The sequence below is a fragment of the Piliocolobus tephrosceles genome, chromosome 1 (assembly GCF_002776525.5).
Source record: "Piliocolobus tephrosceles isolate RC106 chromosome 1, ASM277652v3, whole genome shotgun sequence".
In the NCBI taxonomy this organism is placed as follows: Eukaryota; Metazoa; Chordata; class Mammalia; order Primates; family Cercopithecidae; genus Piliocolobus; species Piliocolobus tephrosceles.
Window position 1 is genome coordinate 84,890,672 of NC_045434.1, and position 14,552 is coordinate 84,905,223.

At 54.0% G+C, this 14,552-nt stretch overlaps 2 protein-coding genes across 12 annotated transcripts; both read right to left on the reverse strand.

Moving 5' to 3' along the window:
• Positions 1-891: 891 nt before the first annotated feature.
• On the reverse strand, positions 892-3,549 carry C1H1orf35 (chromosome 1 C1orf35 homolog). Of its 6 annotated transcripts, none has more exons than XM_023203601.2 (8): positions 3,452-3,549; positions 3,003-3,153; positions 2,747-2,792; positions 2,582-2,664; positions 2,424-2,496; positions 2,199-2,284; positions 1,469-1,603; positions 892-1,388 (listed from the first exon to the last, which is right to left on the reverse strand). In XM_023203601.2, the coding sequence occupies exons 1-8, from the start codon at positions 3,507-3,509 to the stop codon at positions 1,268-1,270; spliced, it is 753 nt and encodes a 250-aa protein (XP_023059369.1). In that variant the 5' UTR covers positions 3,510-3,549; the 3' UTR covers positions 892-1,267. The 6 variants fall into 6 exon arrangements, with proteins under 6 accessions (XP_023059369.1, XP_023059368.1, XP_023059366.1 ...); XM_023203600.2 differs by having other exon boundaries at positions 3,226-3,543; XM_023203598.1 differs by having other exon boundaries at positions 3,410-3,511.
• Positions 3,550-6,715: 3,166 nt separating this feature from the next.
• On the reverse strand, positions 6,716-9,415 carry MRPL55 (mitochondrial ribosomal protein L55). Of its 6 annotated transcripts, none has more exons than XM_023203590.1 (4): positions 9,282-9,415; positions 8,247-8,329; positions 7,704-7,905; positions 6,716-6,955 (listed from the first exon to the last, which is right to left on the reverse strand). In XM_023203590.1, exons 2-4 carry the CDS (start codon positions 8,270-8,272, stop codon positions 6,797-6,799), a joined length of 387 nt encoding a protein of 128 aa, XP_023059358.1. In that variant the 5' UTR covers positions 8,273-8,329; positions 9,282-9,415; the 3' UTR covers positions 6,716-6,796. The 6 variants fall into 6 exon arrangements, with proteins under 6 accessions (XP_023059358.1, XP_023059361.1, XP_023059359.1 ...); XM_023203593.1 differs by having other exon boundaries at positions 8,247-8,332; positions 9,282-9,366; XM_023203591.1 differs by having other exon boundaries at positions 9,167-9,333.
• Between the last annotated feature and the right edge of the window lie 5,137 nt (positions 9,416-14,552).

Sequence of the window (14,552 nt, forward strand, 5' to 3'; positions counted from 1 at the left end):
CAGAGGTCAAAGCCACCGGAGCCACACCTTGGCCAGGGCCCTGAGGAAGGTCTGCTTAACTTCCTTTGAAGTCAGAAACAGGCCAGGCGAGGGAGCTCACGCCTCTGATCCCAAAACTGCAATGCTGCAGTGAACTATGATGCAGCCCAGGTGCCATCTTTATGCCATGCAGTCTGGTGGCCACACACATCCTGAACAGCCCTGATCCTTCTTAGGGTCAGGCAGAGGGGACACCCAGCCCACTGGCCCAGGAAAAGCAGACCTGGGAGCTGGGGCAGCAGGCAGTTGGTGGAGTCCCCCAACCCCCACACCCAATTGAGGCTGTGCCTCCACAGACTGCAGTCCTTGACCTCACCTGTCGCAGGGATAGGGCTCTCTGCCCCAGGTTCCCACATTGCCAGCTGAGCACTCGCTTCCATGGCCTCAGCCCTCCCTGGGTTTTGGTGGGGCTCTGGGCACACATGGGAGGACTACATTCCCCCAGGACATTAAGAATCAGATGGACACCGTGGCTCACACCTGTAATCCCAGCACTTCGGGAGGCCAAGGCGGGTGGATCACCTGAGGTCAGGAGTTCGAGACCAGCCTGGCCAACACAGTGAAACCTCGTCTCTACTAAAAAATGCCAAAAATTAGCTGGGAATAGTGGCAGGCGCCTGTAATTCCAGCTACTCGGGAGGTTGACAGGAGAATCACTTGAACCTGGGAGGCGGAGGTTGCAGTGAGCTGAGATAGTGCCATTACACTCCAGCCTGGGCAACAAAAGCGAAACTAAAAAAAAAAAAAAAAATCACCAGGCCTCAGACTCCTGGAAGACAGACCCCAGCTCCGACCTCCCAGTAGGATCTCATTTAACTCCTGACACTCACCTTCCAATTAGGATGATACACCTTCCTTTTAAAATATATTTATTGAAATATAAAGAGTCAATATAAGGAAAAATAGAAGTCACCATACTTGGCCACAGTTAGACTGCTCATAGGCCCATGGCTGCTGTCTCTACTGGCAGAGGGAGTCCAGCTTCTACTGGTACCTCTGGGCAGGTTCACCTTCGCAGGGCAAGCCAGGGACCATCCCCGCTATGTGAAACCTGGAGGTTTTCCAGAGCTAGCTGTCCAGCCTTTAGCCCCACAGGCTGGTGCCCAGAGCCACTTCCACAGGAGCAGCCCCGGGCTTCACCCACACACGAGGGGCTTCCAAGGCAGGAGGCAAGCAAGGCAAAGGGAGAGTTCAGGGTCCCACAATAGCAGTGAGCAGGGTCCAGCCATCAGGCCTCAGAGCCTCTGTCATGCCACCTACGAGACGGGCTTCTCCTGTCCCCACTGTGTCCCCGCTTCCTCCTCTTACAACAGGGGGAGTTGGAATAGGAGTTGTGGTGGTGCCTGGGCCTGGGGAGACCAAGGGCAGTCACTCAGAAGGAGTCAACCAGGCTCCCACCCACAAGAGGCAGACATGGACCAGGACATACCTCTCAGGAGATGTGGGAAAGGAGGCGGCCTCAGCTGGCTGCCTGTGCTCTTTGTCTTTCTTCTTCTTCTCTTTCTTGTGTTTCTTCTTTTTCTTTTTCTTCTTCTCCTTCTTGCTTTTCCTGTGGCTCTCAGAGCTACAAGGAGGATACAAGGCGTACCTCAGACTAGTCTTGCAGGCCAAGAGAGTGAACACAGGCCCCGACCAGGAGATGAAGCCACCACCCCCAAGTGCGTCTTTAAATCAGTTAAATCAGACTACAAATTCCACTCCTCAGTAACGCAGTCACGTGGCCGGTGGCTGCCCTGGGTTAGAAACAGATGCGATATCCCTATCTCCACAGCACGGCCCTGTTACACCCCAGCTGTGCCCTTGACAGGTTGACACCTTCCTACTTGCACCCACCAGGCCACTCTTGGGGTCAGGCCCAGGCTCCACCCAGAAGCAGCCCTGGAGGTGCCACCCACGGAAGGAAAAGGCCCCGCCCCAGGTCCTGAGCGCCCTCCCACGGCGCAGCCCGCGACCAACTGCCAGTACTTAGGACCTCTCTTCAAGGGTGACCCGAGAAACTCCCCTAGAGAAAAACCTGGAAGTGGGACAGGACGTAAAGTAGGGCAGGCCACTGGCTGGGCCACTGCGCCAAGAGAAGCTGCTACCTGCCGAAGCGGGAGCCGCTCGGTCCTCCCGAGACCCCCTCCGGCGCGCAGCTCGCCCAGTAGGTGCAGCCTCACCTGCTTTCCGTCTGATCCTCCGCCCGCGGCTTCCTCCTGGCCGAGGTTGCCGAGGTTCCGGGCCCGCCGCTCTCTACGCGGTGATGCTGCGGGAGAATCGCGCTCTGGGGAGGAGTCTGCGGGCCAGCCCCACACCACGCCCCGCAGCGCCCCGGGGAGCTCCATTCAGTGCCCCCGCCCCACCCCTGTTGGCCCCTGCTGCGGTCAGGCGGGGCGGGGGATTACCGTGAACACAGACAGCCCCAGTTTGGCGGCTTCCTTGTCCTCTCGGGACATCGCCACGCGGCCCACGGAGCCACTGCAGGAACACGGCGATGAAGACAGTCCGTCAAGGGCCCGCCTCACCCGAGCAATTCTGCCCTCCCCTGGAAACCTGCTCGCACCTGGCGCTCCCCAGCCCCAGCAGCCGGTCCACGCCCTTCTCCTCGGGGTCGCCTCCTTCCCGCTTGCAGACCTCCGCGAAGTCCTGCAGGTGCGGGAGCACAAGGAGCGTTCGGGACGGCCCCACACCCACGGCCCTCCACGTGCCCCACACCCCAGGGAGTTACCTCCTTGCTCAGGCCTGTGGGCTGCTTCTTCACGTTCTTGTAGCCACTGCGAGAGGACCAGGGCGGGCGTCAGGACGGACGGACCTCCTCCCACCACGGGCCCTCACCACTCCAGCCTTAGTCCTGAGGGTCCCGCCCGCGCCCAGCCCGATCCCCCAGCCCCCGCCCAGCCCGACCCCCAGTCCCCGCCCCTGGCCCCACCCTGCCCCGGCAACGCAGTCCCAAGCACCGACCGCTGATGTCCGCGGACACTCACAGGGCGGCCAGCAGCGCCTCCCGCTCCGCCTCCCGCACTGCTGCCAGTTCCTCCTCGCGGCTCGGGCCCGCGCACGGCGCCCGGCCCTTGGCGTACCAGGTGAGGTCGCGGCCCTTCTGCCAGCGGCCTACGGGCGCCATCAGCGAGTTGCCTGCGGACGTAGGCGCCGTGAGCCCAGCGCCCGCCCGGGAGCCCGCCCGCCGCGCCCACCGCGCCCACCAACCCAGGTAGTTCTCCCGCTGCTTGTCAGTCTTCACGTCCTCCCAGTTGAACTGGTCCTGCCCGCCGCGCACGCCTCCGCGACTGGAACCGAACATGGCGCCCGGGAGGCAGTTGCCTGGGGCCTGCGGCCCGCTACCCGCAACCCCGGACCCTCTGTACCCACTACCCTCGGACCCAGGCCCGACCCCGCCTTCGCGTCGCGCGCCGTGACGTCACCCGGCGCCCACCCGGCCTCGCCGCGCGCGCCTGCGCAGCGCACTGCCCCGGCTCTGTGCTCCCGCGCATCACCTCCGAGCAGGATTTGGGCGCCTGCGCACTGCGCCTACCTTGCCCAGCGCGGGAACGCCTTTGAACTGGACGTTTAAAAATGGTTAAAATGGAGCTGGGCGCTGTGGCTCTCGCAGCACTTTGGGAGCCCCAGGCAGGCGGATCGCTTGAAGTCGGGAATTCCAGACTAGCCTAGCCAACATGGTGAAACCCCGTCTCTACTAAAATACAAAAATTAGCTGGGTGTGGTGGTGCACACTTGTAATCCCAGCTTCCCAGGAGGCTGAGGCAGGAGAATCACTTGAAATGGGAGGCGGGGTTGCATTGAGCCGAGATCGCGCCACTGCACTCCAGCCTGGGCGACAGAGCGAGACTGTCTCAAAAAAAAAAAAAAAAAAAAATGGGCCGGGTGCGCGCGCGCCTGTAGTCCCAACGCTTTGAGGCTGAGGCGGGAGGATCTCTTGAGCCCAGGAGATCGCGCCACTGCACTCCAACCTGAGCGAGTGAGCGAGACCCTGTCTCATAAAAAAAGAAAACACACAGGATGCGCCTAGCTAACACCGCCAATTGGTCACTGCCAGCCGCGATTCCATATGGGGAGCTTAACAAGGTAATGCCCTAATGATTTGTGGAATTTCTGAGTATTACCTAGTAAACTTCTGGATGAACCAGCAGCTATCCAGACACCCTCAGAGCACTGGTCCCATCCCTGCCATGGTAAACTGAATGTGCACCCTAACTCCCACGTGAAATCCTCAACCCAAGGCGTTGGTGCTTGGGAGGGGACTAGGTCATGAGGACAGAGCCTTCATAAAAGAGACCCCAGAGCTTTGTGCAGCTTTCCACTGTGTGAAGGCAGCGGGTAGTCTGTAGTCTGGAAGAGACCCCTTACCAGAACCTCAGCATGATGGGCACCCTGATTTTGGAGGTTGTGGCGTCCCCCTGCTTCACCTTTCCACTTTCATTCCCAGTGCTGACCAAGAAACGAGTCCCTTGGCCGCTCAGTGACCTTGCCAACGGTATAATTTCCTCTGCAGACTTGAACCTGAGCCATAGCCATGAACGTTCCCAGGCACGGATGACAGCATCTAGGTTGTTGCTCAAAACACAGAAACTGGACCCAGCCTGAGCCAGATTCCTTAAACCCTCATATAAACTCCATTCGACAATCCCCTCCCTATGGACATACCAAGAGAGAACATTCATTTCTCTCACCACCCGTTGCAAGAACTGCTGCAGCCCACTCTGTACAAAAGCCCTGCTAATAAATGCTCTGGGCGCATTACCCTGGCATGCTCAATCTTTCTGTAGAATCCTAACCAGCCCATCTCAGGATGGTGTGGGGCAATCCCTTGTGGGAACTCTACTGCTACCACTTTTGGGGCAATTCCAGCCACAGGTTGAACTGGATGAAACACAGGTCTAGTGTCCAGAACTGTGGGAAATTTCTGTTTCTTAGTGACCCAGTCCATGGGTCAGGCTGTTAGAGCAGCCTGGCAGACAGCCCATCTGGCTTATCTATCCACTTAGCAAGTACCAGCTGCCATCTCCCTCATGAGGTGCTGCGTGAGCTTGCATCATGGAGCAGGTGCATGGCAAGGGCAGAGCAACAGGCCACAGCCAGGCACACAGAAGGTGACTGGCCCACTCCTGGGAAGGCTCCCTTGGGTGTAGGGCATCAACTCCTGGGTGCAATTGTGGCTTGCCAGGCCAGGGTGGACTTGGGCCATATGGGCAGGGCCCGGCTGTGGAGTGTGACCACTGACTGGATATCAGGTGTGGTGGAGAAGGGATAGCAGGGCCAGGTGGACGTTGGGGAGGAGTCCAGGACGGCTCTGAGGCTCTGGTTTGGGCAACTGTGAGGATGAAGCAGCCACCTGTCACAAGAGGACCAGGTTTCTGGGGAAGACCTGGTCAGTTTTGAGCCCATTAGCCTGACAAGCTGTAGGCCACAGGAGGGGTCACTGCGGTAGAGGTTGCATGGCCTGTGCCTGCTGGGTGGAGGCCCAGCTGGGGGCACTGGTCACAGTGGTGTCCTCTGTGACAGCAGCAAAGCTGGACCCAGGAGGGTGGAGGTCAGGGAGTAGAGGGGCAGTGGAGTTCCCAGGGGAGCCCACTATAGAGGGAGGAGGCTGGGTACACTGGAGGAGGGGGCCAAGTGACTGCACAGTGTGGCCGGGCAGCTGGCTCTATATGCCACAGGGACTGAGCCACAGCTTCAGAGACAGGGGCTCCAGGGAGGCTGCTCAGGAAGTAACCCTGCAAGGCAGAGTCCCAGGCGGCCACACAGCCCATCCATGTGAGGTCAGGTACTGCTGGGTCACAGGGACAGGGGCAGGGACAGGGGACGTCCCTTGCAGGCTCTTCTCAGCAAAGCTGAAGGCCGGCATGATGAGCAGAGGGCCAGGAACAAACTTAAGGGACAAGGGAAGGGCCTGCGAGGTGGGGACACTGCCCAGGCTCCTCAGTTATAAGCACTGTCATCACAGGGGCACGACAGCACACTCCCACCTGCCTGGCAATCCCAGAACACCACTGCAAGAAGTCTTTGTTGGGCACTCCGGGTGTCAGTGAGACAGCCTGCCAGCTGGGACCCAGTAACACCCCAGGACAGGGACAGGAAGCAGTCCGGGCCCTGAGCTGTCCAAAACCTGGGCTGATGTGTGTGTGAAGGTGCCTGCACATCAGCTGGAGCTGGTCCTAAGTGAAATCAGCCTCTGGACAGATGGAGCAGGGTCTGTGGATCTCCCTGGGCTGTGTTTTTCAGACCCCATTAGCAGTCAAGGACAACCAGGGCTGGCTGCTCTTCTGGGGACCCTCCCAGGGCAGGACCTTCCCTGGGGCAGCCTGGGAATGCAGGGCCAGGGCAGGGAGCTGCAGGCTGTGGTCCAGATGGTCCTAGGGCTGCCCCACCAAGGTTGATGCCTGAGTCCCAGAACACCCAGGCCCTCCTAGGAACCAACCTGAGGGCCACTGTGCTGTCAGGAGGGCAGTCGCCTCTGAGGCTGGGAAGGCACAGCTTAGAGCTTGGAGGTATTGGGTACTGCCCACACAGTTGTCCGTGTGTACCACAGCCCCAGAGCAGTGTCCAAAACCCACAGGTTTGATCTAAACCAACCCTCACCCTGCTAGTCCACTAAGCCCTCTCCATGCTTGAGCTGGTGCCTTTCAGGAGACGAGCTGCCAGTCTGGGGATTACACCTAGTGTGGGGACAGACACAGACTCCAGGTGGCAGCTTCGAGAATATGTGATTTAAGAACAGCCCTCCCATCTTATCAACGTCCCGGGGTGGCTGGAGCCACGGTCACTTCTTGGTCCTGTTCCAGAACTGTTGGTAGTGCTCCACATGAAAGTCATCACTGAGCTCTTGCTCGTACTCCTTCCTCGGCTGGAGCTGAGCCTCACGCTTCCGCAGCCGGGCCCGCCGTTCCTCAGGAGACAAGGTGGCCAGATCTATGGGCATCTGCAGGGGACAGACCAAGTTTTGTCCATGTGGATCGAGGGACCTTGAGAACTACTGAGGGGACAGCCCAGGTCCTTCCTGTCAACTTGTTTCTTCCATCCTATACTAGCTTAATTTTCAAACATTCTTATTGGCCTCTCCCTTCAAAGCTTTCAGTCTTTAAAATAAATTATTCTGTGTTTTCCTCAGATTTGATGTTTTTAAAAACACACAAGGCCAGGCATGGTGGCTCACTCATGCCTGTAATCCCAGTGCTTTGGGAGGCTGAGGTGAGAGGATCGCTTGAGCCCAGGAGTTCAAGACTAGCCTGGGCAACACAAAGAAACCCCATCTCTACAAAAAATATTTCAAAAAGGTAGCGAGGCATGGTGGTGTGCACCTGCAGTCCCAGCTACTTGGGAGGCTGAGGTAGGAAGACCGCATGAGTCCGGGGGTTCAGGGCTGCAGTGAGCTGAGATCGTGCCTCTGCACTCCAGCCTGGTTGACAGAGCAAGACCCTGTCTCAAAAAATAAATTTTAAAAATAAAAACACACTACTGGTTAGTCCTATCTAATTTTGGCGCTTAAGAGTCAGTTTTGGATCTAAGCCTTCCTCCAATCCTCCAACAACCACCTGCTCCCCTGACTCCTGTCATGTGGTACAGTGATCACAGCCACATGTCCATCCTAAGGCGACTGGCCACCAGCACCCCCACCACAGCCTGAACCCCAGCCCAGCACCTGGAAGCACCTGGAGAGGGAAGCTTACCGCCAGCATGCGCCGCGGCTCCCTGTAGCGGATGTGGATGGTGGAGCCATCCTGCTTCACCAGCAGTACAGGGTAGAGTCGTGCATAAACTTGGCGGTGCACACGACTGAGTGAGGCCCTGCTGCTGTCGGCCTGCCAGGAGGATGTGTGCAGGTGGCGGAGTGCAGGTTCGGTGGCCTTCACGGTGCTCTGCCTCAACAGGCTGCAGATAAACGTGCAAGCACTGGTCCAACATGACTGAGGCTGGCCGTGATGGGGCACTGCCAGGCAACAGGAGACACTACCAGAGCTGGTGACCCATGCTAGGAGCAGGATGAGCCTCAGGGCTTCCCGAGGAGCCGCAGGTGGTGGTCAGAGCCGCTCAGGCCCCCTAGCCAGGAAGAGGCTGCCAGGCTGAGCAAGGGCACAAAGCTTCCAGCACAGGGGACAGTGGACAATAGCTGGGACTAGGGAGGATTAGAATGGCCATTTCCTGCTGAAGAGAGGGGTTCCCTGGGGTAGCCCCTGACAGTAATACCCAGGGACCTAAAAGTCCATGCTTACCCAAGCAGGCTGCCCACAGCCGCCATTCCTCCTTAGAGCCCCGTGGCACGTGGTGGTGGTAAGTACAGGTCCTGGCGTGCAACCTGCTAGGTAGAGAATGAAGACATCTTTTTTAAAAGGAAGGTTCTTCCATCTAATGGGTTCTCATCAAATCCCAGCCCAGGATGCTTCCAAGACACATGTAATCACCACGCCACTCACCAACCTCTCCCAGCAACCCTTGGACTTCTCAGAACCGCCTGTAGAGGTTTTTCCAAAAGCAGAAGATGATCACTACTCCCAAAAATTCTGAGTAAGTCTGCGGCAGGGCACAGGCTGTCTGCTCTGGCCGTTACCGAGTCTGGGAAACCTCTCTAAATGGACTGCAGCCTCAAAAGTGGAGCTGAGGTCATGCCTTGCTTTCTAAGGTCATTGCTAGTTTTAATAAAAACCCAGTCAGGTGAGGATTGTCATGCTTGCTTAAAGGAGAGTGGAGGCCCAGGGCTGCTTTGCTGTGACCTGGATTCCCATGGGAGTCTGTGCTGAGGTATCCGAGGTAAAAGCCCAGTTTCCAATACTCAGATTCCAGGAGAGGAGGCTGCACGGCGGCCGAGCGCCCAGCTTCCTCTGGCGTACCCCTCTCACCAAGGAAGGGACCTGAAGACAGGTCCAGCTGCCTCTAAAATGGAAATCCTGCTCCGTGTCCTATGCCGACATCCCTCTCCCTCGGCCTCACGAGCACAGGAGCCTGGGGCTGGTCCAGGAGGGTCTTCAGGGGAAGTTACCTCTTCCTTCCTGCTAGACCGCATGGGGACAAGGGCCCAGTACAGGTGCAGCCCCCAGTCCCCTTCCCTGCCTCCCTCTCTCTCTCCCTCCCTCCCGACTCCACAGGGAGAGTACAGCGCCCCCCGCCTCTACTCCCGGCCACACGAGGCGCCAACCTGCAGCCGCCAAAGTCGCTGCGGAGGGGCCTGAGGACAGGCGGTCCTGACTCCCACTGCCCGGTGGAAACTAAGACCAAGGACGAGGCCGCGCAGGAGGTCACGGCACACTCACCGCGTTGGGTGCTGCAGCGCCGCAGCCCACAACGTCACTGGCAGGCGCTGCGTCGCGCGGTAGGACGTATTCCATGGCCGGGCGAGGCAAGAGTGGGCGGTGAGACACGAAGATATACCCCCCGTTGGGCGGGGCCGGCGCGGTGTGATGTAATCTCGGGGGCGGGGCGAAGCCTAGGTAGGCGGGGCCTGCGGGGAGCTGCGGCAGTACCAGGAGCCAGGCGGGGTCGGCCAGGTGACCTCCGTTCTTACGAGAGGACCAGGGCAGGCCAGCGGGGTCGAGGGGGACCCGCGGGTATGAGGGAGGCCCCGGGGTGGGGAGCTGAAGGAGGATCCGCAGGGCTGAGGGAGGATCCAGGAGAGTTGAGAGAGGTCCCGGAGGTCTGAGGGAGGACCCAGGAGGAGTCCTGAGGGGGACGCAGGGGAACTGAGGGAGGATCCGCGGGCCTGAAGGGGCACCAGCTGGGCTGAGGGAGGACCCAGGTGGGGCTGCGGGAGGACCCCGGTGGGGGCTGAGGGAGGGAGGATCCGCGGGGCTGAGTGGGCACCAGCTGGCCTGAGGGAGGATCCAGGGGGAGCTGAGGAAGGATCTGCGGGGCTGAGGAAGACTCTAGAAGGGGTGAGAGAGGTCCCAAGAGGCTGAGGGGGGGGATCTGCAGAACTGAGGGAGGTCCCAGGGGGCAGTGAGGGAGGATCCTTGGGCGCTGAGGTGGGAATCAAGGGAGGCTGAGGGAGGATCTGTGGGGATGAGGAAAGTTCGAGGTGGGGCTGAAAAGGGACGGAGCGGGCTGAGGGGGACCTGAGAGGCTGAAGGGGGATCTGAAAGGCTGATACAGCAGAGCTGAGGGGGGATCTGCGGGGTTGGCGGGGGCTGAGGAATGACCCTGTAGTTCAAAATGGAGTAATTTATGTCACAACGTAACCAAAATGGAGTGGGGAGGGCCCTAAGGAAGCAGCTGTTACGCATTTCTGAAATGCCAGTGAGGCTTGCTATTACCTTGTAAGCAGAGTTTATTCCGGGCATTTCCACTGGCCTGCAGTATTCCAGATGAGATGTTTGGACCAGGGCAGGCAGATAGCATCGCTTATCTGCCCCAGCGAACCAGGATCACTTTGTGCAGTGAGTTCATGAGACCAGGGCCTTTGTTTTGTGAAAGTTACAAATAAGGAATGAAATCACGTTGTCAGGCTCAGACAGACAGGGCTGGGAAGGACAGGAGGCTCAGGCTTAGTGTGTGAGATAAGAACTATTTGCAAGGACTTTCGAAAAACCCCGCAAGAAACCCTTTTGTGTCATTCGCGGGTCTCCTACTTTGATAAAATTTAGACGATCTTTGTGACTACAGTAATTCAGATAAGTTGCTCGGAAGAAACATTTGCCCAGTAATGGCAGCTCCACCAATGAACTGAGGACAACTTTGAGCTTTGGCGTTGGGCCTCTGGAACCAATGAACTCTTTCTAAGCAGCTTCCGTGAACCTCTCCCATTTCGCTGATAAAAAGTTCCCTCTACCCTTCCCTCACCAGGAGTGCTGGTGGCTTGCTGTTGTTGACAAAAAGAGTCAAACTGTAAAATATTTCAAGAGATTTATTCTGAGCCAAATATGAGTAACCATGGCCTGTGACACAGCCCTCAGGACAGAGGTCCTGAGAACATGTTCCCAAGGTGGTTAGGGTGCAGCTTGGTTTTATATGTTTTAGGGAGGCATGAGACATCAATCAAATACATTTAAAACCTATATTGGTTTGGTTCAGAAAGGCATGACAACTCAACGCGGGGGTCGAGGATGGTGGCTTCCAGCTTATAGGTGGACTTAAAAATTTTGTTTGACAATTGGTTGAATTTACCTAAAGACCAGGGATTAACAGAAAGGAATGTCTGGGTTAAGATAAAAGACTGTGGGCCGGGTATAGTGGCTCACGTCTGTAATCCCAGCACCTTGGGAACCTGAGGCAGGCGGATCACGAGGTCAGGAGTTTGAGACCAGCCTGACCAACATGATGAAACCTCCTCTCCACTAAAAATACAAAAATTAGCGGGGCGTGGTGGTGTGTGCCTATAATCCCAGTTACTCAGGAAGCTGAGGCAGGAGAATCACTTGAACCTGGGAGGCAGAGGTTGCAGTGAGCCGAGATTGCACCACTGCACTCCAGCCTAGGTGACAGAGTGAGACTCCATCTCAAAAAAAAAAAAAAAAAGGAAAGAAAGAAAATATATATATATATATATGATTGTGGAGACCAAAGTTCTTATTTGCAGAGGAAGCTTTCAGCTATTAAGCTTCAGAGAGAATAGGTTGTAAAATGTTTGTCAGACTTAAAGTCTATGTTGATGTTAATGCCAGAGAGGTATAATGAGGCATGTCTGAACCCCACTTCTTATCATGGCCTGAACCAGTCTTTCAGGTTAAATTTTAAGAGTTCCAGGCCAGGCACGGTGGCTGACACCTGTAATCTCAACACTTTGGGAGGCAGAGGCGGGTGAATCACTTGAGGTCAGGAGTTCAAGAGCAGCCTGGACAACATGGTGAAACCCAGTATCTACTAAAAATATATACGAAAATTAGCCAGGCATGGTGGTGCGCACCTGTAATCCCAGCTACTTGGGAGGCTGATGCAGGAGAATCACTTGAACCGGGGAGGCAGAGGTTGCAGTGAGCAGAGATCGCACCACTGCATTCCAGCCTGGGTGACAGAGCAAGACTCTGTCAAAAAAAAAAAAAAAAAAATTAAGAGTTCCGTGGCCAAGGAGGAAGCCTATTTAGATGGCTGGGGAACCTTCTAAGTTTTTTTTTATTTTTGGTTTACACTTGATACAAGAAAAACTTCAGCTGAATTACATTTAAAGTTTAATTGAGCAATGAATGATTCACTAATCTCGCAGCCCCTAGAATCACAGCAGATTCACAGAGACTCCAGCACAGCCACGAGGTGGAAGATTTGTAGATAAAAAAAAGGTAAATGATGTACAGAAATTGGAAGTGAAGTACAAAACGGCTGGATTGTTTTCAGGTTGGTGTTTGCCTTATTTGAACACAGTTTGAACACTCAGCAGTATATGAATGATTGAAGTGCAGCCTCTGGGACTGGCCAGGAGGCAGCTATTACAGTTGCATGCCCCTGTTAGGTTTTCAATCTATCTACCTTAAGCTAGGTTGCAGTTCATCCGCAAGAACTCAAATATAGAAGTATGAAGTCCTTCTCAGGCCATATTTAGTTCGCTTCAATAACTCCCCTCTTTTGGTCATTTTCTCAATTTTGAGAGATTGACCAAAACTTTAGTTGTTGTCACTGTCACCATTGTAGATATACTTATTTGCTCCTGAAACCCACTGGAAACAGTAAAACAATGAGTTTTCCAAAGGTAGGAACAGAGACTGAGTGGAGGGTATGTCTTTATGCTGGAACATTCTGTTTACAGGAGAAAAAACCTGGTCTGTTCTAGGATTTATGTGTATTCTTAGTTTGATTATGTCACATTTAGCATGAGTGACTCCATTTGAGTTTGGTTTGGCCTGTTGGGACCTAGTGCATGAGCTTAGTCCAAAACAATGGCCTCCCATAATTGTATTTTTTTTAAAAAAATTCCCCCTTTTTGGTCAGGTTCTCACTTAGGTGAGACTGTGACCAAAATTTGGGGCCTTAGCACCACTCTATTACCATCATTTTGGGTTTCTGGTGTCAGTACATCATTCATAGGTTATGGTATCCTCATGGTCACATATTTCTTTCAGCTCTTTCATTCTAGTTGAAGAGAGACCATTTGAGGTTCTAGAGATGGCTACATGAAACATTTAAAACCTTAGAGAGAATACAGTGCACCAGGGAGACTATTCTTATGCCTATTGGGAGGATAATACCAAGAGTTTGGAGTATGCTCCTTACCCAGGGTCCCCATAAACCAAACCACCTAAAATTAAATAGATTAAAGAATGAGTGAGATAAAGGGTCTACTTGCTTGACTAAATGATCTTTTCATTAATCCTCTACAACTGAATTTTTATAATCTACATTTAATGTATTCCTCCATAGGCCACAAGTGCCAGCAGCTGCACAGGTACTTTTCTGTTTAGCTAATTCTATTATTTAGCATAACTTTCACAAGAGAATTTAAAGTCTGTTGTGTAATGACAGCCTTTACAGTAGAATCTGCTAGAGAGCCTATTATGAGGAATACATTTTAAATTATTGCCTATTTTATTCTAAACTGAGGAAAAAGGACCTAACAAATGACGTCCTTTTAGAAAAGTGAAGGCCCCCTGGCAATGTTCTCTAAAGAGACTCTGTTAAAACCCATGATGTGGGTTAAGAGGAGTTTTTACTGATTGTGAGGAAATGTATGTACAATTAAAGTTTTTCACCTACATTGGGCCTTCATCTTGTCTTTATCAAAGTATAAGGTTATTCATGTATAAGGCTAGCTGCAAAATCCTTCACAAATAAAAGTATACCCTATAACTGAACATAATAGAACCCATTTTCTATTGTTCATAGAGGCATAAACAAGGAAAAAATATTCAAAGATAAGAGTCTCATGATAGAAGTCTTGATCCATGATCTTGGGAAAAACTGTTCACGTCAAGGATACCATCTTCTTCTGGGAAGAAACTTTCTGGGTTAGTTTTACCTTAAGGATTCCAAAAGGTGTACAGTTCCAAGAGTGTAGAGGGACCCTCTCAGTTGTTTATGAACCCAAGGTTCAAGGTTCCAAAGTTTTTTGCAGTATAGAAGGACAGTCTTTCTCTGATGTTCTCAGAGGATTCAGTCTTCAGGTTCTAGATTGTGAAGGGGTTCATTGTCCTCAGTGAATCATAAAAGGTTTTCTTTATCTGGTGAAAATATGCTCTGGCATAGTAATTAGCTGTTATAACAAAAACATGCATTGAAAATGACAGTGCAATGACATTTATTTATACATGTTTAAATGACCCATTGGCTTCAGGTAGCCAAATGTACCTGAAGGTTTGATTACCTCCCCAGGAATATGGAACCAACCATTGGTTTTTATTTATTTATTTTTTTTTGAGATAGAGTCTTGCTCTGTCGCCCAGGCTGGAGTGCAGGGGCCTGATTTCGGCTCACTGCAACCTCGGTCTCCTGGGTTCAAGCGATTCTCCTGCCTCAGCCTCCTGAGTAGCTGGTACTACAGGCACCCGCCACCACACCCAGCTAATTTTTACATTTTTAGTAGAGACAGGGTTTCACCATATTGGCCAGGCTGGTCTTGAACTCCTGACTTTGTGATCCTCACATCGGCCTCCCGAAGTGCTGGG